At 45.5% G+C, this 25,911-nt stretch overlaps 2 protein-coding genes across 10 annotated transcripts in view; both read right to left on the minus strand.

The window, feature by feature from the left end:
• VPS8 (VPS8 subunit of CORVET complex) overlaps nucleotides 1-4,042 on the minus strand; it is a 93,790-nt gene extending 89,748 nt beyond the window's left edge. For 2 of the 4 annotated variants that reach the window (XM_081006660.1, XM_081006657.1), the window contains exons 1-3: nucleotides 3,909-4,042; nucleotides 2,358-2,603; nucleotides 295-363 (exon numbers count right to left, since the gene is read on the minus strand). In XM_081006660.1, coding sequence (XP_080862786.1) covers nucleotides 295-363; nucleotides 2,358-2,516 — 228 coding nt within the window. In that variant the 5' untranslated portion in view covers nucleotides 2,517-2,603; nucleotides 3,909-4,042. The remainder of the gene's footprint in view (nucleotides 1-294; nucleotides 364-2,357; nucleotides 2,604-3,908) is intronic. The other 2 variants (XM_081006658.1, XM_081006659.1) reach the window with 2 other exon arrangements.
• A 2,371-nt stretch (nucleotides 4,043-6,413) lies between these two features.
• LOC308477787 (thioredoxin domain-containing protein 6-like) lies at nucleotides 6,414-24,554 on the minus strand. Of its 6 annotated transcripts, XM_081006718.1 has the most exons (9): nucleotides 24,180-24,256; nucleotides 23,856-23,892; nucleotides 22,876-23,073; nucleotides 20,321-20,378; nucleotides 18,537-18,640; nucleotides 17,156-17,227; nucleotides 15,334-15,450; nucleotides 8,137-8,233; nucleotides 6,419-7,629 (listed from the first exon to the last, which is right to left on the minus strand). In XM_081006718.1, the coding sequence occupies exons 4-9, from the start codon at nucleotides 20,376-20,378 to the stop codon at nucleotides 7,625-7,627; spliced, it is 453 nt and encodes a 150-aa protein (XP_080862844.1). In that variant the 5' UTR covers nucleotides 22,876-23,073; nucleotides 23,856-23,892; nucleotides 24,180-24,256; the 3' UTR covers nucleotides 6,419-7,624. The 6 variants fall into 6 exon arrangements, with proteins under 6 accessions (XP_080862842.1, XP_080862841.1, XP_080862840.1 ...); XM_081006715.1 differs by lacking the exons at nucleotides 20,321-20,378; nucleotides 24,180-24,256 and adding an exon at nucleotides 24,265-24,293 and having other exon boundaries at nucleotides 6,416-7,629; XM_081006714.1 differs by lacking the exon at nucleotides 20,321-20,378 and having other exon boundaries at nucleotides 6,416-7,629; nucleotides 24,180-24,264.
• Between the last annotated feature and the right edge of the window lie 1,357 nt (nucleotides 24,555-25,911).

The raw sequence follows: 25,911 nt of genomic DNA on the forward strand, positions 1-25,911 counted from the left end.
GCCAGGTTCCAGTTAGGCATGGTATTAGACAGGGATGAAAGACAGACTTTGCTCAAAGATTGCTGAATAAAATCCTACTGGTGGGTTCAGAAAGGCACACACAGAGAGAAAATAACACACGATGCCAATTAAACAGCTTTGCCAATTTTTAGAGGAGCTTGGTCCCATTTTCCAAGGTAGTTTAAGAGCAGCGTCACGTTATGATAAATTGGTCTGTGAGCAATTGCACATTTGCATTTTGCTCTTCCAGCACAGTGTGCAAATAAGGGTTTTGTACTACCCTGCTCAACTCACCTCATTTAAAATACTTTCCAGTGTTGGGGGAGTATCAACCTGAGGAATATCAAACTCCTTGTCATCTATCTATATCAAAAAAAGAAACATTTTTAAGCTTCATCATGAAGATGTTGGCTGACCACTTTTGACAGTGAAATGCTTCATGCTCCTAATCACTCTTCCCTGGGTGCTCTTTTCTGAAAATTGGTGCTTTCAAAAGGAAAATCTCAATTGGGAGCTACTGTACACACACACTACGAAAAGTTGGGAATTTGATCAATGTAATGATCTAGGGCTGAACAAAAGTTTAAACTATGTAAATACCAGATATGTGCAACAAAAATGCACAGATCATAAACACAACATAAAACCCAGGACTTTCTGGTAATGAAAACACCAAAGCCTGAAGGTGAGAACCAGAAAAAGGATGACCATGTCCGTCTTCCCCCTCTGTTGCAGCAGGATGGCACTTTAGGAATTGGAACTGCGGTCTCCATTGCTCAAATTGTCAATCCCTGTTTAGCTGCTGTATAAGCACTTCCAAAAGTCTGCATCTGAATACCCCTAAGAGCTACATAAAGTGGGATATGAAGGGGTTAAGAGAGCAGCTAGAACAGGGGTCACAGACCCTGTGAGACTGCCCAGCTGTCAAACACCTTAAGTCACAATGATGTCAAGTGATTGGGTGCTTTGAAGTTCTGAAGTCAGGACTTCAAAGCACTATGTACAGCTGATTCAGGAGGCTTTGGCTCTAGAGTCCATCAGCCAATGGTCAGTAGAATCAAAACCTGCTTTCCTTTGCCACTGAACAATCAGGAGAGCATTATAAGGCTCCTAATTGTGCTCTGACAGTTGCATAGCTATCTGTCACATATGATACCAGGTGTGGGGCAAGTGGGTGTGGTTTGGGAGAAACAGCCTTATGGGCCAAGCTTGGCCTGCAGGCCAGAGGGTCCCTACTCCTGAGTAATAATATCTGAGAGTGGAAGAAGGTATAATAATGCATACATCCATCCAGTGCCACCTTTAAGCAATTTATTATTTTGAGAACTGTTTTTAGCTTTGGTTCACTGAAAGCCACTTTGGGAACTGTTATGACTGAAGGAAGTCTGTACACACAATAATTATTGTTTGTCTGAAAACTCCCCCCCCCCCCCCGGAATGAAAACTCCAAATCCTCAATTCCTATTTGCTTTAAGAACATTTTAATTATTGTTATAGTCCCCACTTTTTCCCTTTCATTTTAGGAATGTCTGGGACTTATATTGCGGGGTGGGGTGGGGGGGAGTGTTAATCTTCCAGGACTCAGCCATCTTCATCCACATCAAAATAAGAGAACAACCCATGTGATGTAACAAATCTACCCATTCAGCTGCAAAAGCATCCCAAAACATACTAGACACAGCATCTTAGAACAGATAATAGATGACACAGTACAGTAGATGACTTCCAGTCACTCTGCAGTTTGTCTAATACTTTTCAGTGTGTGAAGTAAAGCACTGTAAGCTTGATTTCTGATGCTAAAAAAGCACTCTGGCCACAAACCAATGCCTCTTTTCCCTATAGTTAGAGGAGATACAAAATGTGTGTGTGTGTGTGTGTGTGTGTGTGTGTGTGTGTGTATCTCTTAAGCAAGCTTCTGACACAAGTTTCTGGCAAGCTTCTGAAAGTATATTCATTTCTGGCACCACATCCCATACTATTCCAGAGAGTCCCTCTAACTCCAAGAGTGGTTTTTTGGGGGAAGCACAAGGAGTATGAGGAGGGGGGAAAGCCCTGTTTCCCAAGTGGAGTCCTGACTACACTTCTCTGGAACCAACCCACTGCAACTACATGAACCAAACAAGATATTAATGTATGATCCAATCCAAAAATCTGAAGAAATAAAACTCCCATTAAAATATTTTGTGCATGTGTAAAGAGGTTGTTATGCCATGAACTTGAAACTAGCACCTGCAACATATTTTTTTTTAAATCCCGATTAGCTAGCACTACAAAAGCAAACAGTAGCACATAACAATGTATAATGAACAACAGCAACAATTCATTCTTTAGACAAAAGACAGGCAGCAATGTCTTACCAGCTCACTCTTGGAGTCCAACTCTCTACTCAGTTCAGTCACAGACAGCTTGGGGGAAGAGGTTTCCTGGCACAATGGCTGCTGACTTGATTCATCCACTACAAAGGGACCTTGATCTTGGTCAAGGTTTTGACTCTCCATCTTGAGCTCATCTTCCATCTTTCTTGTTCCCAGCTGTCAAAAAGCAGCCACTTGATAGGAGGGAAGTTTAAAGTACATCTGCTTCCAGAGCCCAAACACCTGTAACTGATATAGTTCACATGCCACATTTACAATAGGGATACATAGAAATCATCAGAGAAAACCTGCAGCAGTGGACAATACGCAGACTACAAGTGAAAAGTCACAGCAAGAACTCCTACTTAAACATAAGGGTGAGATTTCCACACAACTGCTTCACTTTTGTACTAGATCAAAAATATGAAAGTAACAGTAGCTATGTGTTATCCTAAGGCAGGCATGCATTGACACCAAGATGTCAGCTGTCCAGACTAACATAAACCATACTGATCTCCTCCCTGTGTCTGGATAACAACTCGTACCGTTTAAGTTGCAAGCCATTTTGGAGGTCCTTGTAAGGGCCAAAAGGCAGAGTATAAATTCTTTTAGAAACATTACTCTCCCCCCAACCCCCACTCTTAGATCATAGAATCATTAGATCATAGAATCAGAGTTAGAAGGGACCATGAGGTTCATCTAGTCCAACCCCCTGCAATGCAGGAATATTTCACCCAATGTGGGGCTCCAACCCACAGCCCTGAGATAGAGTCTCATGCCCTACCACTGACTGAGCTATCCCAGCTGCTGCCCTACATCACCCACAAGCTAGAAGGTGCCTACAAGGGAAACTCTGGGACCTCGCATTGAAACATATGACTTCCTCACCCCATCATTCGCTTCCCGGTTCAATGACAGCTCAGAAGCCTGCCATTAAATCAGGAACGTCAGCCGTCCAGATGTTTTTCCCTACAGATCCTATCATCTCCGACCAGCATCAGCCACCTGACAGGGGCTGACAGGAGTTGGGAGAGTCCAGAAACAGCCACAGGTTCTCAATCCCTGCTTTTGGCGTACAACCACCCAAGCCTCCTCCTAAGGAAGCCTGAGGTTGTGTCATTTGCAGCAGTCAATGTAAGAGCTTGGCCGCTTCTCAACGTAATCACAATGAAGTTTCAAAGTGGGTGGGTGGGGGGCAAAGCACCCGAGAGCCCCACGGAGGCATGTTCAGTCACCCACCTGAAGGTGCCAGTTCTGGGAGCAAAGCCCCACAGCAGCCACCCCACAGGCTGGGAGAGGAGGGGTTTCCGGGGATTCCCTTCCCCGCCCCACAAAACCCAGGCGCCCTCCTCTAGGACGCCGCAGCACAGAGCAGGAACGGGCCATGTTAGAAGCGGCAGGCATCGCCATGGCCAGGGACGGGGGTGCGGGGCGAGTCTGCCTTAAGGGCTGCGCCCCACACAAGGCCAGCCAAGCCGCCTGCTGGGAAACTGGGAGGCGCCCGCCCTCGGCCCCCCGACTCCTGAGCCAGCGAGGCAAAGGAACAAGGCTCACCAGCCCACATCTTCGGGGGCGCCCTCGAAACGCCAGCGATTCCGCACCCGCACCCGCCGCCGCCGCCGCCGCCGCCGCCACTTACTTCCGCCCGGCCCAAGCGCAGCTTCTCCGCCCGGCGTCTGCTTTAAAGGGGACGCCCAAGCTCGGGCCAAGAGGGCCTTCGATCTCGCAGCGCCCCCTTCTGGCGCCGAAGAGAGATGCATCCGAGAGCGTAAATTCGCGGCTGCTGGCTGTCGTGGTTTTTAATTCAATACGATTTAAGGTTTCGGCGCGGGACGCGGTTTAAGCTGCTGCTCCGAGGTTCAACAACATCAAATATTAAATGGAGCGGGGGGCGGGGGCAGTTCATGTAACAGTGCATTATCAACAGCTCCTGATTCAATAGGTTCTGATAGAGCGGCGACGTTGGATCCGTTAGATAAATGCGGGGGTGGGTGGGGCTTTAGCCTGCAATCTGAGTGAATTAGATAAAAAGGATTTCCCTAATTGCCATCTCATTTGCATATGCATAATAGATATGCCTCCTCTAACGGCAACTCGTGCTCATCATCTAAAAACAAATAAGAGGAGGAGGCTGCATAAGGGTATTTTACGCCATTTATGATGGGATGACAGGGGGCTAATAGTTGCCAATAGGTAACAGTTGCAGAAGTGCTGAAGGTCAGTGGCAGAGCATTTGCTTTGCATGTAGAAGGTCCAATAATAGTAATAATAATAATTTATTATTTATACCCCGCCCATCTGGCTGGGTTTCCCCAGCCACTCTGGGTGGCTTCCAACAGAATATTAGGTTCATTCCTGGCCATCTCCAAGTAGGACTGAAAAACAGACCCATCTGAAACCCAGAAGAGCCACTATCACCAGTCAATGTAAACAATACCAGGCTGGATGGACCATTGATTTAACTCAGTTATCAGGCAGGCTATCCGTGGTGGCTAATGCCCCCAGAGATTAAGGGGGTGGAAAACAGGAAGGAATTCTAGTTTTGTCACAGTCCTCCACCCTGATCAAGTCTACGAACTTCCATTCTTTTGCACAGCATATGACCGGAGCTTATTTTTGCTGACAAATCGAGAGAACAGAGGGCCCAGGGCATGGTTGGTTGGTTGGCTGCAGGACGGGATGGGTGGGTGTTGCTGGGTCAAATTAGCCATACTGATTTGTATGCTGATGGGAGGGGTTACAGTTTAGAACAGCACTGATGCTTCAGCAATGAGGCAACTCAAGCTGGGAGTTTATACAAGAGCTAAAGCTCCATTCCTTCCTTCCTGCCTCCAAGTCAGGCCCTGATCCAGGAATGTGCTTCTACCCACTTCCCCTTCTTCTCAAGTAGCCTCCCATGCAGCTAGCTGATATTCAGGCATCCCAGACAGCTGGTCCTGGGACAGGAATGTCAAGATACAGCAGCTGAATGCTCACATTGTTATGGATACTAACCATGTGAGAGGGTGGTGATGTTGCTCCATTCTGTGCTTTCTGGAGTGGCGTTTTCTTCTCTACACCTTTTATGGTAGGAGTGTACAAGACACCAATTAAGATACTGAGATACATCTTAGTATGTTACATTCTAAGGAGTGTGCATGGTATCAGCTAAGGTAAAGGTACTAAAAAAAAAGGTAAAGGACCCCTGACAGTTAAGTCCAGTCGTGAACAACTCTGGGGTTGCAGCGCTCATCTCGCTTTACTGACTGAGGGAGCTGACGTTTGTCCGCAGACAGTTTTTCCAGGTCATGCGGCCAGCATGACTTAAGCCACTTCTGGCAAAATCAGAGCAGCACATGGAAACAGCGTTTACCTTCCCGCCGGAGCGGTACCTATTTATCTACTTGCACTTTGATGTGCTTTTGAACTGCTAGGTTGGCAGGAGGTGGGACTGAGCAATGGGAGCTCACCCCATCGCGGGATTCGAACCGCCGACCTTCCGATCAGCAAGCCCTAGGCTCAGTGGTTTAGACCACAGCACCACCTGCACTAACTAGGGGCCAATTAACTGGAATTAAATCCCATTGAACTCATTGAGTCTTATTTGGTAGTAGGATTATGCAATGTCAGTTATGATGGCTCATCCTGGTTGGACTGTTGTTCTTTCCATCTGGAGACCTCTATGGTGAGAGTAAAAGTAAAGAACCCCTAGATGGTTAAATCCAGATGAAGGTGACTATGGAGTGTGGTGCTCATCTCACTTCAGGCCGAGGGAGCCGGTGTTTGTCCGCAGACAGCTTTCCAAGTCATGTGGCCAGCATGACTAAACCACTTCTGGGGCAACAGGACACCATGACAAATGCCAGAGTGCACAGAAATGCCGTTTACCTTCTCACCACAGTGGTACCTATTTTTCTACTTGCACTGGTATGCTTTCGAACTGCTAGGTTGGCAGAAGCTGGGACAGAGCAACAAGAGCTCACCCCTCTGTGCAGATTCGAACAGCAGACCTTCCAATCGGCAAGCCCAGGCGGCTCAGTGGTTTAGACCACAGCGTCATCCGCTCCCTGCCTAGTGGTGGACCTCCTTTGCACAAAGGAATCCTCATGGTTTCTTTGCCATGAAGCATCTCATGACTTTCTGTTAAGGCCAGATAGCAGAGCCCTAAATTGTGGATGTGGAAAAGAAAAACAAATCTGTAATTACTTGAATTTCTTTATTAAAACAGTAATCAGGTGCAAGTATTCTCAAAGAGAAAATCAATGCCAGAAAATGCATGAGTCACTGATAATAATAACCACAAGAAGCAAATGTGCGTTTAGTGGTTTCCCAGTCTCACAAAAAGTCACACTTCCAATCCGGCAAGTACTGCATGAGCCACCATATCAGAATTCAACACAGCCACTGTAAATTCACATGTTGATAAATCTTTCAGTCCCTACTAATCTTAGAAAATTGATTCCAGTGACAAAACCAACACTGTGCAAGATCAATTATAACATTTCTGTTGTGAAAGTTTACAGTTTCTTCAGCAAGTTTACAGTTTTGCTCATTCACATATATCCAAAGGGTTTGCAGAACTGTTATATCAGCTCTGTTCTGTTTGGAAAGCCTTTAATCCAGGGTTCAATCAGAGACAGGCCTGACCCAAGACATTTTGCTGCCTCTGGCACAGGACAAGATGATGTAACCATGTACAAAAGCTGACTAGACTGACAACTGTACATGACAACAGGATAGTATTCCCCAGCGCACCTGAGGACACCATACTAGGTACATGACAAACCTGTGTGACACACATCATCATCATGATGGAAGATAAATCTATCAGTGGCTACAGATTATGATGTTTGCATATTGCCTGTAGGATCAGAGACATCATAGCTCAGAGTGCCCATTCTAGGGGAACAACTGCAGCAGAAAGCTATTGTTCTCTTACCCAGCTTTTGAGCTTTCCATAGACACATATGGGGAACAGGATGCAGGGTTAAATAAGCCTTTGATCTGATATTGAATGAGATAAGCCCAGCAAAGCTCTCCTACTGTCCATATCCTCATATATGCTGTCTTGCATAGTATTAACCTGATAGTCAGATTTGTAACCAGGCTTTCCTAAACATCTGTAATTCTTTTCATAGACTACTCCAACCTGAAACACATTGCTGCTGCTTATGGCAATATGTAGCCATTTAATTTTTTACACTTATATTAGAGAAAACTTGTCTGTAACATTACTCATCAGCTCCAAATGATAGTGAGAAAGCCAGTTCCAGAAAGCATCAATTGGTGAATTAATCTAGGAAGAAAGCATGAGAGGAAATTAGCATAAGAAGAAAGCAGACCCTGGAAGAACATCAAAGGAGGGATATCTGCCTGATATTTACACTGTGAAATTGCTTTGGCCTTTTGGATCAGTATAAAACCGTAAAATTAAATACTCTTTCAGTTTTTCTGGGGTTTTTTTTTAACCATCTAAGCCTAGTACTATGATAGCCCAAAATATATCATAAGAATGGTTTTCTCAAGCATACTGGGAGGAGAGAAAGTGACATTTCCTAAGCGATGGAGCCTAGTCCCTTTGACTTTGCTGCAACTCAGCATTCACAGCTGTACCACAAGACAAGCCTCATTTATCTACATAAACCCAGAAGATGCCCCTTCTGGGGTGAGTAATATCAGTGACAAAATCTAAAGTAGAGCAGTGGCAAAAATCCAATCTGAGATTGCTTACCTTCTTGTGCAAGGATAATTTTTAAACTATATAAATGGTATTACCTATATGCCACTGAGTACAGCCAAATACCTGCTTCTTCTTCCTCCTCCTCCTCTTCTTCCCCATCTTCTGCTTCCTCTCCCTCAATGGCAGTACTCACTTCTTTAGGAATCGCTTCATCCTGGATCTAGTATCAAAGCATATGAGGGTGTTGGTTGCAGACTATTTTAGAAAAACTACATTTTAATGAAGACTAGTGTTATGTAATAGACAATAGTTATTTTTAGTAACAGGGTTTTTTTTTTGTTTCATTGGTGGTGTGTTTTGTCTATTTTTCCAATATGTGATCTATTAGTATTTTTTTATGGTTTTTATCTCTGGAGCTGGTTTTTATTAACAAATGGTTACAATCTGATGGATAATGAATGTGTTGTTGAATTCATGAATACTAAGGAGCTGAGGGAAGAAGCTGCACATGCTCTCACTGTTAGTAGAGGATGCTCAGAGGAAGAGATGCATAACATTCTCCACAGGTGCCAGAGATTCCTGCAGCCTCTGAAACCCATAACGTTTATGCATACAGAGCTATCCCAGATGATCAGCAGTGACTTGGACACATACAGTGGTACCTCGGGTTACAGACGCTTCAGGTTACAGACTCTGCTAACCCAGAAATAGTACCTCAGTTTAAGAACTTTGCTTCAGGATGAGAACAGAAATCACGCGGCGGCAGCAGGAGGCCCCATTAGCTAAAGTGGTGCTTCAGGTTAAGAACAGTTTCGGGTTAAGAACGGACCTCCAGAATGAATTAAGTTCTTAACCCGAGGTACCACTGTACTTAGAGGGGGAGGGGTCCCTGTAGAACACTTTCCCATCAGATGTCAAGACCATAAGAAATGGAACTCTGAACTCAATATCCTTGAGCCAGGACTCTCAGGAACTACAGCCCCAGTGCTGGACCCCACCGGGGAACACAGCTGTCAACCTTCCCTTTTTTTGCGGGAAATTCCCTTATTTCAGTGCCGTTTCCTGCAGCTTCCCGCTGCTATCCCGGATTGTTAGATATCCCGTAGACTGTCCCTGGGACAGGTGAGGCTGCTGATCCCTTATTTTCAAGGCTCCCCGGGACAGGTGAGGCTGCTGATCCCTTATTTTTGAGGTTGCTGATCCCTTATTTTCAAATCTGAAAGCTGACAGCTATGCCAGGGAATCAAAACCTTCGCCCTTCCCCTGCTCAACACCAAAAGGCCACACACTTGACGAAAGAGGATTGAGTGCCAGGCTTGGGCCATAGGGTCATGTCAGGGAACTGCCATCGGAAGGAAGGGAAGTGAAAGGGCTCACACAGGTTGGGAGAGACTCAGCAGCTGAAGAGGGAACCAGTAGGGGGAGAGGAGCTGGGCTGAGGGAAAGGGAGCTGGAGGGATGGCTCAGAGACACTTCCAGCGAAAACAGTGGGGAGGTTTCAGGACCTCCTGTAGGGACACCCACTCCTCGCCGGAAACTGTCACGCAGAGAGTCCAGAAGACGTGTTTCCGTTAAGGAGCTTTTATGTTGGAAGCGATTCCGAAAGCAACCACTGTCGGAATCTGCCAGCGACTGACGGAGCCATGTTTAAGGGGCTCCGTTACAGACAGAGGTTTGCAAACTTGACCAAACTCTGAGGGACTAGGATTTTACACACAAGCAGCTCATCGTCCCATCACAGCATTCCGACAGTCTTCGTGAGCAGCTTGTGCAGGAGAAGGCATCATGAGCAACCCAGCCGGAACCGGAGAAGCAGGAGCTGGAGCGGGTCCAAGCCTGGAAGAAAGGTACCGGGTGTTGGAGGTCCAGCTAGCGCTGCAGACGGCGAGGCTTGAGGAGAGGAGGGCTCAGGATGCAGACAAAAAGGGGAAAGACACCCAGCTCGTCAGAAAGGTACCAGGATTGGTGCAGAAGTTTGGGGGGGAGCCCAAAGACTATCATGGCTTTCGGACAGAGATGCAATATGCCCTCAATCTGCAGTTTGATGAATTCCCTGACGAGGAATCAAGAGTGGCTTTCGTGATTGGGCATCTTGAAAAGGGGGCGAGAGACTGGGTTAGACCCCTGATGGCAGCGAATAGTGACGTCCTAAAGGACACGATGAAGTTCTTTCGCGCCATGGATCTGATGTTTTCCAGCGATATTGAACAGGGAGTGGTCCGCAGACAGTTAATGGCTTGCAAACAGGGGAGCCGATCTGTCCGTGAGTACTGGACTGAATTCACCATGTTGATCCATAAATTGGGGTGGGATCTATCGGCGGAACCCATTCAAATGCTTTTTGAAGAAGGGCTTTCTTCGGCTGTGAAAGACGAACTTTCCCGGGCGCCCAGGGCGGAGTCTATGGACCAGCTGACCAAATCAGCGCTGACCATAGGAGCGCGCCAGGAGGCGAGAGCATTGGAGAGGCGGGAAGGGAAGGGGGAACGTTGGAAGGAGTTCCGCATTCCAGACATTCCAGAGCCAACTTTCCCGCCGGCAGAGCCGATGGAAATCGGAACAGCGCGCGCGCGCGCAGTTTCAAAGCCCAGTGAGGGGGGAAAGAAGGAGGGAAAAGGCGCCCGGAAATGCTATCTCTGCCAACAGCCAGGTCACTTTGCCAGAGTCTGCCCCCAGAGGAAGGAATGGCAAGGGATGGTAGGAGCTGTGGAGGGAAGAGAGGAAGAAATACCGAAGCAAGTAAAAGCCAACGCCTGGCTGCCACCGTCGGGGCACAGCAGTCAGGCCAAAGAGCAGTGAAAGTGCCCACGCCAGAACCTCCTAAACCCGCCCTAGTGATAGAAGTGGCGCTAGAGCTGCCAAACGGACACCCTCTAAAGATAAAGGCGCTGTTGGACTCAGGCAGCTCCTGCAATTTCATGAGCAAAGAGTTTGCAGCTGAACACCAGATACAGACGATCCCTTTAAGCAACCCCCTGCAGGTGACCACGATCGATGGCAGGGAGCTGTTGGGAGGAGAAGTCAGCTTGCAGACCGTCCCAATGATAATGAAGGTGGCAAGGCACACCGAACTGATAGCGTTTAATGTGGCCACCTTGGGAGGAGCTCCCATTATATTGGGGATGAGCTGGCTAGCGTTACATGATCCGCTGGTGGGCTGGCATCAGAGAGTGGTTTCTTTTGGTTCAGCACATTGCTTAGAACACTGCAAAGAGGGAAAGGGTTTGGCAGGGGCCCAAGCCACCCTAGCAGGGACTGAAGTAACGGAGAACGTGAAGGTACCACGACAATACGCAGATCTCCGCGACGTCTTCAGCGAAAGGGAAGCTGACCAATTACCCCCGCATAGACCCTTTGACTGTCAAATCAATTTACTCCCTGGGGCACAGCTCCCTGTAGGCAAGCTGTACGCCATGTCAGACAGAGAGATGCAGGAGCTAAGAGAGTTCATTGACAAGAACCTGAAGAGAGGGTTCATCAGAGAGTCCAGGGCGGTGGGGGGCAGCCCAGTGTTTTTTGTGGATAAAAAAAACACGAACAAGCCGAGGCTTGTGTGTGACTTCAGGGCCTTAAATGCAGTGTCAGAACCAGTGGCTTTCCCTATGCCCAGGATTGACGACATTTTGACAAGGGTCAGGAAGGGAAAGATTTTTACTAAACTGGACCTAAGGGGGGCGTACAACCTGATACGAATAAGGAAGGGGGATGAATGGAAAACCACCATGTTCACCCCTTTGGGGGCATTTGAATATTTAGTTATGCCCTTCGGCCTACAAGGAGGCTCCGCGTGCTTTCAATCGTTTATGAACCACGTCCTGGGGCCTTTGCTTTACAAGAATTGTGTGGCCTTCTTAGACGACGTGTTGGTGTATTCTGAGAATGAGGAGCAGCATGTGAGAGACGTCAGAGAAGTGTTGAGCAGGCTGCAAGCCAACCAGCTGTGGGTGAAACTGGAGAAGTGTCAGTTTCATACCAAGGAGGTGGAATTCCTGGGGTATCGCCTGTCAGACAAGGGATTGGCCATGGATCCCGGCAAGGTCCAGGCGGTGCTGGAATGGAAAACACCCAAAACAAGGAAGGATGTGCAGAGGTTCCTAGGATTTGGGAACTTCTATCGTAAGTTCATCCGAAACTTTGCCCACCTGACGGCGCCCATTACGGACTGTCTCAGCAGTAAGAAGAAGTTCGTTTGGACTGAGGAGGCGGAGCGAGCATTTGAGGAACTAAAAAGGGCCTTCGCCTCGGAACAACAACTCCTGCATGTGGATTTACAAAAACCGATGAGAGTGGAAACTGACGCATCAGACAGAGCGATTGGGGCGGTGCTTCTGCAGCCAGGGAAGGAGGAGTCAGAGTGGAGACCGTGTGCCTTTTTTTCGCGAAAGCTGAACAAATCCGAGAGGAACTACACGGTGTATGACCGAGAACTACTAGCCATTCATGAGGCGTTCCGGAGATGGAGGCACCTGCTAATTGGCGCACAACATAAGGTGCAAGTGTGCACTGACCACAAGAACCTAGAGTATTGGAGGACGGCACGAGTGCTCAACCAACGGCAAGTGAGATGGGCCCAGGAGTTCTCCAAATTTAACTTTGAGATTTGTTACGTGCCAGGCCCAGAGAACATTAGGGCGGACGCTCTCTCACGCAAACCTGAATATTTGGAGGGGGAGGGAGCACCCGAAGAGAGACATGTCATTCCAGAGGACCGCTGGGTGTGTGGGGCGGCATTGGTGGGACAAAGAGAACTGGTAGAGGAAACAGAGAATGATGAATACGCCCAGAATAAGCTCAGAGGTCTTAGGGGTGAGGGAGAGGAACCAGGGGGTTTCGAGGAAAGAAATGGAGCTTTGTATTACAAAGGGGCACTGTATATCCCTGAAGGAGACTTAAGGGGGAGGGTACTCAAGCAGTTGCACGACAGCCCCACGGCGGGGCATTTTGGACAACACAAAACCATGTGGTTGGTCACCAGGGAATTTTGGTGGCCTAAGGTGAGGGAAGATGTACGGGAGTATGTAAGAGGGTGTGAGCAATGCCAGCGAGCCAAAGGGGAGAGGCGGGCACCGGCGGGGCTATTAGAACCCTTACCAACCCCAGAACGACCTTGGGAGGCAGTGTCGATAGATTTTATGACTGATCTGCCGAAGTCCAAGGGGAAAACAGCCATCATGGTGGTGGTAGACCTACTAACAAAGATGTGCCACTTTGTAGCCTGCTCGCATGCAGTCACGGCGGAAGAGACAGCGAAGTTATTTGTAGAACACATTTTTAGGTTGCACGGGGTGCCATTGAGGGTGGTCTCAGACCGAGGAAAACAATTTACTTCCAGGTTCTGGAGGAAGCTCATGAGCTTACTGCAGGTGGAGGTCAACTTTTCGACTGCCCGGCACCCTGAAACCAACGGGCAGGCGGAAAGAGCAAACGGGGTCCTCCAGCAATACCTGAGGTGTTATGTCAATGACAGAGAGAATGACTGGGTAGAAAAGTTGGCGCTGGCGGAATTTGCCTACAACAATGCCGAGAATGTGTCCACAGGGATGAGCCCCTTCTTGGCTAATTATGGGTGTCATCCCAGGGCTTTCCCAGGGGGAGAAGGGGAGAGATGGGGTGTCCCGGCAGCCGAGCATTTTGTAGAAGAAATGGAAGCAATCCATCGTCAGCTCCAACTCAACTTAGAAAGGGCGAAGGAAGAATACAAGAGGCAGGCAGACAAGAACCGAAGGGAAGGTGAAACCATAAGGGTGGGAGATAGGGTGTGGCTGTCAACCCAAGGGTTGCCGTTCAAAGGAGGTTGTAAGAAATTAAGACCCAGGAGATTGGGTCCCTTTGAGGTCATTCAACAGGTCAACCCAGTGGCTTTCAGGCTCCGGTTACCCAACCACATGAAACTGCACCCAGTATTTCACAGGTCGTTACTGTCACCGTATGAGGGGGGACGAGAAGGGATGGCCACTCGGGGACCGGTCATAGAAGAAAGGGAATGCAGCAGCCATGTGGCAGAAATCCTCGACGCCAGATGGAAGGGGGATCAGGTGGAGTATTTGGTAGCGTGGGAAGGAGAACCGGAGTCAGAAAACACTTGGGTAATGGCAGAAGATATCAATGACGAGGTATTGATAGAAACGTTCCATCAAAGGTTCCCAAGGAAACCTCAGCCTGTGGAGAGGTTCCGGAGGGAATACTTTGGGACCACCGATGAGGAGGAGGAGTTGGAAGGATTCTCGGAATCGGAAGGGGAAGGGGAGATGGACTCTGAGGAGGAGGAGTACTTCGAGACCAGGAACCGCAACAGGTGGAGAGAAGTGTTCGGGACATCGGAAGATGAAGGAAGTTCATTCCGGGGTTTTGCCTCCTCACCGCCCGTAGAGGAGGGGGCGAGAGGGGATGAAGGGGGCCCTGGAGGGGAGGTGGATGTCAGGGAACTGCCATCGGAAGGAAGGGAAGTGAAAGGGCTCACACAGGTTGGGAGAGACTCAGCAGCTGAAGAGGGAACCAGTAGGGGGAGAGGAGCTGGGCTGAGGGAAAGGGAGCTGGAGGGATGGCTCAGAGACACTTCCAGCGAAAACAGTGGGGAGGTTTCAGGACCTCCTGTAGGGACACCCACTCCTCGCCGGAAACTGTCACGCAGAGAGTCCAGAAGACGTGTTTCCGTTAAGGAGCTTTTATGTTGGAAGCGATTCCGAAAGCAACCACTGTCGGAATCTGCCAGCGACTGACGGAGCCATGTTTAAGGGGCTCCGTTACAGACAGAGGTTTGCAAACTTGACCAAACTCTGAGGGACTAGGATTTTACACACAAGCAGCTCATCGTCCCATCACAGGTCACTCCTTTCAGAATCTCCATTCTCCAGCAAGTGGAAACTGGGTATCTATTTGAAGGACATGACTACTCTCACTTTTTTATTCAGTTTCTTTCCCTTCAAGTAGACACACACTAGGCAACATTAAAACTGAGATAATAATGGAAGCAGAGTTACGTCCCAGTCATGGTTCACTATCTGTTGAATTCTACACAGAATTTGGAAACAAGGACCTAGGAACATCAGCTGATAACAACAGCTGATGGACCAGCTAAGAGGCAGCAAACATTAGGAGAAACCTCTTAACAGTACAAACAGTTCAACAATAGTCAACCTTGAGGAGTGGTGGTCTCTCCCTTGTTAGAGGTGTTCAAGCAGAGGGCAGACAGCCATTTGCTTTGCTCTGGATTTCTTGCATTAAGCAGGGCTTTAAACTAGATGGCCCACAACCCCCCTGCCCACAACTCTAATCAAAGACACAACTTAAATTTAAATGAAATCGAAGAGGTTAGATTACCACCACTCTATCTGCTCCATGATCCAAGACCTTCTTTTCTGCCTCTAGCTGCTCCTGAATTGTTTTCTGTAGCAATGGTGCATTTGCTCCTCTTACAACTGCTACCAACTCTCCCCCCTGACAGAAAATATAAAATAATTGCCAATATAGTTTACAAACATAATTTGCGTCAACACAAGCATTAATATTACCAGTGGTGGAGTCTGGGTCTTCTTTTCCTGCCAACAAATGCTATGCTGCTACAAAGACAGCAAAAAATATATTAGATTTTAAGCATGGACTGATTTCCAACCTCTCCTGTTGTTAGTTGAAGACCCAGAATCACAGAACAAGAGGAAGGAGAGGATTGAAGCATGGGATGCCTCACAGATAGCAAGGGTTGCAAGGCTGAACCATTTCATTGGTTTGATCAATAAACAGAACCTTGTTTTAACTGGCTAGAAAGTGGTCCCAAGTAATGAGGCAGATTAGAAAGAATAATTATTTTTAATATAAACACTTGCAAAAACTGAAGATGTCAAGCACTATCTTAAAAGAGCACTATCTTATCTCTGCAATGCCGAAAAAACAAAGAGGAGATGCTTCTTCCTTCAGAAACAATGTTTTTAGGCACATGCAAATGTATGCAAATTTAATTCCTTAACTGGTTGGCAAACTCATAAGATTGATTTTGGCTGCAATCCTAAACCCACTTACCTAGAAGTAAGCCTCATTGAAATCAGTGGGACTTACTTCTGAGTAGACATGTATATTATTGCACCATAAAATAATTTACCCAGAGATAATTTATTGCCCCCAATCCATTAAAGTCAAGTTATTTGACTTCCACACTACTTGGGGCAAATGTTTTAGCTGACTCATCCTATTAATTTGTAGTACGACCCGTTCCACAGGAAGCAAGCATATCATCCCCTTCCACTTCCAGTGCTTAGGTTGTGAGTGGCATTGCTTACATAACCAAAGGAACAACACTCCCACACAGGAGACTCGAGAAACTCTCTGAAGAAGTACAAGAACTATTTTGGGGGGAACCCTGCAGAGTGGGCCAATTGTGATAATTGGCCATGGAATGCTGTCCGACTGCAGAGTGATATGAGTAGTTGTAATCTTGAACGGGGAACACACCACACCACAAATTGTTTTGAAGGTCCTATGTGTTCCCTCAACTTCCCAGGAGCTACATACTCTGAGCAATGTTCTTCTGACAGTTTCCTGTGCATAGCAGCCACCTAGCAGAGCAGTACCACAAGGCCAACCTGTTTCGGGCTCGTCCACACTTCTGCATTGTAGGCAAGGATCAGAGCTGTTTTGCTTTGCCCCGCTTTTTAGCAATGAATCAGAAGGAACGGCAAACTGCAGAAAACCTGGTTGCTATTTGCACCAACAAATGGAGGAGTGGATAATTGCTAAGTGTGCTAATCTCTCTTGAAGGCTTTCCCCCCTTTACCCTAAGATGCCTAATTTATTCAGACACTACTAATTACATTCTTAATATTTATAGCATCCTAATCTCTGTCTTGTTTAATCTTATGGTCAGAAGCATATACATTTATATAAGCTACGTAAGTTACAACTACTGTAGAAAGTATTTTAGGTTACCGTATGCATAGAGAATGAGGGGAAATACAAACTAGGGTAATATCTGAAATATAAAAATACGATTCCCAGCAACAACATATATCTCCAGCTGCCAGCAAGTTCAAATTCATTGATACGAGCAAAAACACATGTTTAATACATAATACACACCAGAGCATAGTGGAGCAAGTTTAAAGTCAAACAGGTTTAAAAGACATCTCAGGTTTCAAAAGTACCAACTTACAGCATAAAAGAGAAATGTAGGTTCGCATTTTCCACGATATTTCTCTAGGGCATCAACTGAATCTACTTCAGCCTAAATAAAAACAAGCAAACAACTTACTAAGAGCATTTATGTTGTGAACCGCCCTGAGATCTGTGTAAGAAGGGCAGTATTGTATACAAATTTAATAAGTAAAATAATAATAATAATAATAATAATAATAATAGGGCAAATGTTCACAACTACAGAAGCACCCTTTGGGTAGGCCAGAAAAACATCTAGAGCAGAATTGCTCTAGAACCTGGTGCTTCCCAGTTATTGCTGGACTGCAACACACATGAGAGCCAGTGTGGTGTAGTGGTTAAGAGCGGTAGTCTCGTAATCTGGGGAACCGGGTTCGCGTCTCCGCTCCTCCACATGTAGCTGCTGGGTGACCTTGGGCTAGTCACACTTCTTTGAAGTCTCTCAGCCCCACTCACCTCACAGAGTGTTTGTTGTGGGGGAGGAAGGGAAAGGAGAATGTTAGCCGCTTTGAGACTCCTTAAAGGGAGTGAAAGGCGGGATATCAAATCCAAACTCTTCTTCTTCTTCTTCTTCTACATCATCCCTGACCATTTGCCACACTGACAGGAATGATAGGAGCTGGAGCCCAACAATATCTGGAGGGCCCTCGGTTCCCTATACCTGATTGGATAAACACTTATTCAGATGCACATTTAGCTCTGCCCCCATAGCCCTGTGATTTCTCTGGCCTCTGCAAACAGCTACAGCAGAGAGCCTTGTATATCTGTTTGGGAAGGCTCCCTCAGCCAAATGAGAACCTTGGAAGATCAGGGCTTGAGCGGAGTGGCAGGGTTAAAGTTGCATCCCCATATCCCTGCTCTACTCATGGTCCCTCTTCAAGCAATAATTAATGCCTGAAGACTTGTGCTATTGAGATCTCTAACCACAATGTTTCCTAATTAGCCAGAGCAGGGGAGAGGAGCTCACAGGAAGGGGAGGCTGTGTTTTGTGAGGGAGAGTGTGGAGTATCTCCATCCACTGCCAGCTTTGCTCCCCCCCCCATTGTGGTTTTGCTCTGCCGACTGCTGGACCTGCTACGCCTGGAAGATTAGGCACAAGGAAATGCAGCCCCAGGACTGAAAAACTGTTCGCTACCTTAGTGTATAGAACTGCAGCTTTATTTAGCTCACTGAAGCAAGATGAATTGCCTGTTTTATCTGCTTGCCACATAGGCATTTATCTTTGCCAACTATTCTCGACGGATCCATCCATATGATTTTCCAACCATCCCTGAGCACTGGCTATGCTAATGGGGGCTGATGGGAGTTGGGAGCATGGCAATGTCTGGAATGCATCATGGTAGCTACCCCTACTATATAAATTTGAAGCCGTCTCTTACCACAGCAAAATGAAGGAGGTCATCACCAAATTCATTCCTGATTTTCCTGAAGAGGTTTACTACTGCTTTACATGGTCCACACCAGCCTTGATAAACATCTACCACTACAAAGAGATTAAGCTAACTTAGCAAATCATGGCATTTCAGAACCTACAAAGTTTAGTTCAGCACATGCAAATGAAATTAGTTAACTATCACTACTTGTGTATCCCTAATCCCTGGTCATGCTAGCTGGGGGTGATGGGAGTTGTAGTCCAAAATATTTGGAAGAAACAGGTTTGGGTGAAAGGTGGTACATCAACAACAGGAACACTCATTCCTTTTCTAACCTGCCCTATAAACACTGTCAGTATTTATATCTATCTCTCAATATAAAAATAAATGTAAGGCTGTCATCATGCAGCCCTTATTGTAATGACTTATTACGTGTAATGCCTTATTACAATCCTGGATTTGCATGGAGTCAGAGTTGGGGAGGGCAGCAAGAAAGAAGGAGGGTTGCACAACAACAGAGGCTGTGGCATGGGATCTAGAAGGAAAGGACACTGAAAACAAAAAGTAGTATTCAGAAGGGAAGTGTTTGGGGTTTTTTAAGTATGAGAAGGGAGAAATCACAGAGATGAATACTACACAGAAGTTAACATCAAGAAGCTAACACAACAGAACCTTACCAAACTCCCTTCTTGCTGTACTGAAAACTTGTTTTAAACCACCACTTTTTTCTTGGTGTTGCTCCCCATTTGCTCTACTCAAACCTCTGGCATTTTTTAAAGTCACAATCTTCCTCCCACTGTCACCCTCTGCTTGCTCTACTCAAACATCTGTTGTTTAAAATCACTTTTCCTTTCATAGTTCTGCTCTTCTTGCTGTATACAAACGTTTCCCTCTTACTTTATTCAGCTGCTTTGTGTTTGAGAAGGTTCAGAGGCCTGAAATATTCCATAGTACTTTCACAATAATGTATCTAAATCCTAGTATTATATGTCATTTTCTGTGTAATGATTTAAAACAGAACCGTCCATTAATTGAACTGAACCTTCTCAAATGAAGTCAAGCTAACTGACAGGTTTGCTCTTAGATTCTGCTCATCTTAAAGATATGGTAACATAAAGCATCACGGGCTGTGCATGGAAAGGGGGCTGCAGATTAGGAGGAAGGAGGAGGCATAAAAATGAGGATGGTCTGTTTGCAAGGGACAGTGCAAATGGGAGAAAAGGGATAATAATGAGATATATTGACAAAGGGGAGACTGCAAAATAAGAGAGGAGGAAAAACAGAAGTGGGGGTTGTTGGCGGGAAAAGAGGAGGAGGGAGAGAGAAAGAAAGTGCTGAAGGTGAAAATGGGGGCTGCAAAAAAAGGAAGGAGCAATGGGAATAGGGTTGCAGATGAAAGCAGGGGCAAGAAAGAACCTGAAGAACAGGAGGGGATGGTGGAAGGTGAAAAGGATGCTTAGTACTGTACTTGCAATGTATGGGAGGAAGAAGATACAAAAGGTTACCATGGGAGCATTGTGTGCAAGGGGGTTGCACAAGAGAATGGAGGCGTGCGCATGAGTGGTAAGCTTAAAAGAAGGCTGCAAAGTGGGACTGTAGAAGAAGAAGCTTCAGAAATGGGGTTGGGAAGGTGCAAAACAAGCTTAGTAGCTGCAAGAGGTGAAAAGAGAAGTTCTAGGGGATTAATGGGGGAATGGAGGAGGGTTGGTGATCAGAGGCCACAGTATACTAGTACTAGTAATTGTGAACAGCAACAGAGAGCCATGCCATATTTACAGCTAAGGTCTTACCAATCAAACCTTTGGAACCCAGCATTTCTTCCCAAAGTTCCTGATTATTAACAACCATCTGTGTGTAAATGAAATATAACTGAGAAAGCTTTCAATAAAGCAATAAAGCCTTTAAGAGCTACCTGAAAGGAGATTTGGTAAATTAGCAAGGGGGCAACTAAGATTTTTGTGTCAGAAAGTCAAAGTCACAAGTCAGTTTCATGAAAATACTTTCTTTAGGCAAAATGTATATAGAGAGGAAAATAAAAGACAGCACGATGCTCAAACATGGCACATAAGATGGTGCAATTTGTTTGTGCATTTGTTTTCTGTTGCTGTAGAAAGGAGGACTCAAACACATTCAAATTACAAGTCAAATGATTTTGGCTAAATATTCGGAAAAAATCCAATAGCACAGTAAAACTTTAGGAAGTGGTGACCTCTCAATTGTAGGTTTCTAAGCAGAAGCTAGATGACTACTTATCAAGGATGCTGTAACATGGGATTTCCTGTTTCACCTGTGGGTTGATTAGTGTAAGGAACTGGCAGGACAATGGGGAGGAGGAAGAGGATCCTGACGAGGGGTGTGGCTAGGACTGGGACACACAGGCAAGCAGGGGATGGCGGAGGAGAGGTCATAGCTGTCAACTTTTCCCTTTTCTTGCGAGGAATACTATTCGGAATAAGGGAATTTCCCTTTAAAAAAGGGAAACGTTGACAGCTATGGGAGAGGTTGGTGTAGGAAGTACTCACAGGGTGACAGAGGATGGCGAGGGGATGGGGGGTCAGTGCACAGGAACCAGAACAGCTGGACCCAGAGGGGAACCTTTCTCCAGGAGCATGGCAGGCTCTGAAGCATAGGGAGCAGTGGGTGGAGCACTCTGGGAGGCTGAGGCAGGCAAGGACCCACAGCTCAGCTCCCTAACTTGGCCATGTGGGGCTCACTACCTCTGGAAGGATGTATCTGTTTCCTCAGCTAGAATAGGCTTGGAACAGCTGAGGGTCACATGACTGAAGCCCAGATGCTGCAATCAGCATGCAAAGTATAAAAGGGGCAGCAGAGCTAGGAGGCTGTGTCTGCTCATGTTGTTGGCCCTCAGCTTGGATGCTTCAGGATCTCTGAAGGATGGTGCCTTCGGTTTGGACTTTGGACATATGGACTGACGACTTTACATACTGACTTGCCACCAGGTAGGCCAGGAGTTCAGGGCAGTTAGATGACTTCTGAAGTCTTTCCCAACTCTATGAATCTAATTTTAAGATACCATTATGCTACCAACACACAGCCCAACGTGGATATTAACATTTTGGTAAATGGAAGTCTGCTTGTAAGACACGAATGCTGTAGATCTATTTAAACTCTCATTTTGACTCAAGAAAACCACCATTTTATAGTTCAAATCGGGGGAAATAAATACAGTATATGGACAAAAGTACAATGATTCACAAAATGTTTAGGGGTATGCATACCCCTGTGTACCCCCAGAAAAAAGCACTGTTTAAACCCATTTGTGAATAAGCCCCACTGAACTGAGTGGGACTTACCTCTGAAAAGGAACATGCATAGAATCTCACTGCATGATTGCAGGCATCCCAGGAAATAATTCTCAAGCAACTCATTTCAGAGTAAATATGTTCTTGCTTCTGTTGTATAGCCCAGCATCTCAGACCTCAAAACGTTTAATTAACAGATGGCTGCACTTTGTTTATGGCAAAGCACTTTGAGGTCAGCCTATAAGTAGCTGACTTAGAGCCACATGGGAGCAGTTCCAGTGAAATCAATATGTCTACTCTAATGTAAGTAGTTAACAGGATTGAAATAATAATCAATTTCTTCTTCTGGCCACTTGATGGCAGGATTTATAGAGATTATATTCCATACGGAGCAATTTATAATAAAGGAATTGCAAACACATTCCCATCTTTTCCTATATGGTTCTTTAACCATGCTTTATGAATGAAATATGGGATATGTATTAATATTCATATATTCATGTTCTTACATCCAAAGTGCCACTGAGATCATACATGCTTGTCTCCAGACACCAGATGACTAAACTACACCAGTATGTTTCGTTATAGGGTAATGTCTAACTGTGCTCAAGATGCAAACTCATTCTTTTTCTGGCAACCAGCTGCATACTACCAGTATAATTTGTACAGTATTCAAATGGAAGTTTGCAAATTATCTAAGATACTTTCTCACACAGCCTAGAGGAGAAGGAAGGACACTGATGCCAATGGGACTACTTGTAAATAACTATGCATCATAACAACTTTATGATAAAAGATTCATGAAACATAGAATATTAATCCATGCATTTCCAACAAAGTATTTGTTGTGCAGGCTGGACAGATCACATCACTTGTGATATTATTTCCTCAGGCAGCTCCTCAGGGCCAACATTAGAGGTTGACATTATTGGGCACATACTGATGCTTGCAGGACTGCCCATTGCTGGCACTCAGAGCTTCCTGCTCATGCTGCGTCTCCTTTCTGCCTACCCGTCCACCTGTTCTCTCTGTGCATGCAAGCAGTTGACAACAGAGGTCACGGTGCAGCAACTTCCACTTACTTTGAGATCTCCTTCTGGATATTTTGTAGATTGGGACCAGAGGAAGCAGGCAAACGAATGGGCAATAGCAAGGAGGAGGGAGGCCCATTCCAACAGGTGCCTCTCCTAATTGCATCTCACAAACCCTAGAACTGGTATCGCATCCCTTCCAAATGTAAGCAAGCACATTCCCTTGGCCAACCTGATCCTCATTAAAACCTAGGATAAAAAGGAAAACACACATGCATGTATATTTGGACTAATACTGTGTTTTGATACCCATGCTAGTTTTTGTTGTTGTTGACTTTGGAGACATCTAAATCAACATAGCCAATCTGAAAGGACAATTCATCCTTTTTACCCTAGGTCTTAATGAAGATAAAGTTAACAGTGTATCTGAAGGAGTGTGCATGCACACAAAAGCTTATACCCAGAACAAACTTAGTTGGTCTCTAAGGTGCTACTGGACAATTTTTTAATTTACTTCAACTGCTGCCTACCTGAATCTAAAGTTAACAGAGAAGTTGTGCTTACAAATGAAGGGCTAAACCTGGTTTAGTGTCTTTCTTAGAGTATTTGATTTGTATTTTAATTTGTATTTGAAGATTTAAAAATTGAGACTCCTCCAATTATCATACAACTCACCCTTCAGTCTTTGGTTCTTATTTTACCTCATTCTGATTAATATAACACCCTGTGTCAGTGACTAGTTCTTGGAAAATGCACTGTAGGGATTCGTTTAAATCGGCTCTTACATTTCCTTTCTGATTCATCAAATGATGAAAGCAATTGCATTACTGCTTCTTGTTGCCCTGGGAGACTGGTAAATCCATTTAGAACTTATGCTTTCTATTTTAAATCTGTGCCATTGTAGGAAGGTTTCACTGGCAGAATACAATGCAACATTGCACCCGAACCACCCTCTCTTCCAAACAAGCCGGAAATACCAAACTCTAACATAATGTAATGCCACATTTGAAACATTAAGCTCACTTACTGACCTGCAAAGCTAATTCTTTCTTCCTGCTGGTCATAGTGCTGCCAAAACAAAAACGCCAAAACATCAGGTCACTACATAACACTACTGCCCAGCCTGGAGGATCATCATCAAGGTACTTTGCTAATTAAATATAATTTAGGGCTATGAAGCACCAACTATGGCTTTTGCAGCACATGTTTACTTGGAAGTAAGTCTGCATTGTGTCCAGTGAGATTTACTCCCTAGTAAAAGTGTTTAGGATTGCAGCCTTAGTCACTTCCCAGCACTGCCCTAGTAACTTGCAGGCCGTTCTAATGCATTATGATTACTCAGAGATGAGTCTCACTTGAAAACTCTCGTTTCCTGGTCTTGAAACTCCGAAGGGACTCTATTGCCCCAAGAACTGCAAGGGCTTGATAGGCAGACGGTACCTGATTCGAGGAATTCGGCAGTGGCTCCTATGCACCACCGCAGCAGCAGCAGCGTCCCACGTTTCCATAGCAACACGACCAACCAATGGGAGATAGCCCTGTCCGGTGGCACAGCCGCCGCCAGCTCCCTGGCCGATTTTGCTCCTGGCCCTTCCTGCGCAGGCAGATGGGTTAGTCCTCCTCCTTGCAGAAACTGCCAAGCCCGTCAGGGAGCTTCTACGGGAGGATGAACTGAGGAAGAATTGATCTGACAGTTGAACTGCACCCCTAGGGAAGTGAGGCTTGGCAAATAAAACACCGGCTTTTACATTAAATGCCTTCTTTCCAAGATGGCAGTGCTAATAAGGGAACATTGATCAACGTTTCCAACTTTTCCCTGCTAAATATTTCCAACTTCTCGCAAGTCATATTTTGATTACTTAAAAATATATTGCATATTTCTGTGTACACACCTAAGTGTACATGTGACAGATGTGATGGGAGAGAAGTTCTTTCCTTAAGCCTCTTTAAGTCACATCTTTATTCATTTATTTCATTTATTAATCACTTCTCATAAGGCAACCGCAAATCAGTTTAGAATATAACGACATAAAAACAGTTAAAGCAATTGCATTATTGCATATACTGTACAGTGGTACCTCAGGTTAAGAACTTAATTCGTTCCAGAGGTCCGTTCTTAACCTGAAACTGTTCTTAACCTGAAGCACCACTTTAGCTAATGGGGTTTCCCGCTGCCACCGCACCGCCGTTGTGCAATTTCTGTTCTCATTCTGAAGCAAAGTTCTTAACCCGAGGTGCTATTTCTGGGTTAGCGGAGTCTGTAACCTAACGTGTTTGTAACCTGAAGCGTCTTTAACCTGAGATACCACTATATATATATATATATATATACACAGAGAGAGAGAGAGAGAGATGCATGTATAAATACAAAAACTGGTTTAAAACAACAGCACATTCTAACATTATTCAATACTGTTGTGCTTGTTTGACTCTGGAAACTAATTAAAATGTCAGAAGCTTTGAAAAATAAGGAGGGGAGAATTGGGAGGGGTCCTCTGACCTATCAATATTTTCATATCAGTGCACTTCAGGCTGCAATCCTATATTCACTTACCTGGAGTGAAATCAATATGACTTACCTCTGAGGTGGTATATATAAGTTTGCACTGTAAATGGGTCATGTAGGGGATAAGAATTCAGAAACTTTCAATATTCTATACACATTTCCACTTTAAAGAAATAGCCGGTGCAGTCCAATGAAGGAAGGAAAACTCAGCAATGGATTTCATATCAAATTGTTGACAAGAGGAAATCACACACCCCTATTTTGTGTTCCACTAGTTCAAGGTTAGCCAATGTGGCGCTCTCCAGATGTTGGACTACAACTCCACCTCTGCTAGCATGGGCAATGATGAGATATGATGAAAGTTGTACTCCTACAACATCAGGAAGGCTTCACATTTATATATGTATAGCACATAGGTAACCATTGTCAGTAGCTGAGCAGCTGTCAATAGCTGACTCTTCAAGTCAGATTTTATAGGCTGTTTTACTGACATCAAAATATTTGAACACAATACTGTTTGTGCCAGCTTGCTTGACTCATATTCTTATTGGCTGGTTCTAGAAAGGCCAGGCAATCTCAGA

The sequence above is a fragment of the Podarcis pityusensis genome (genome assembly GCF_964106645.2).
Source record: "Podarcis pityusensis genome assembly, chromosome: 5".
NCBI lineage: Eukaryota > Metazoa > Chordata > Lepidosauria > Squamata > Lacertidae > Podarcis > Podarcis pityusensis.

Excerpts from the sequence above, each read along its gene's own strand:
- LOC308477787 (XM_081006713.1), bottom strand. The coding sequence starts at position 24,332 with ATGGAAACGTGGGACGCTGCTGCTGCTGCGGTGGTGCATAGGAGCCAC. Across the intron at positions 18,641-20,320 it reads GGGTTCCAAAGGTTTGATTG|TGGTAGATGTTTATCAAGGC; the intron begins GTAAGACCTTAG and ends ATCTCTTTGTAG. Across the intron at positions 8,234-15,333 it reads ATGGAGCAGATAGAGTGGTG|ATCCAGGATGAAGCGATTCC; the intron begins GTAATCTAACCT and ends CTTTGATACTAG.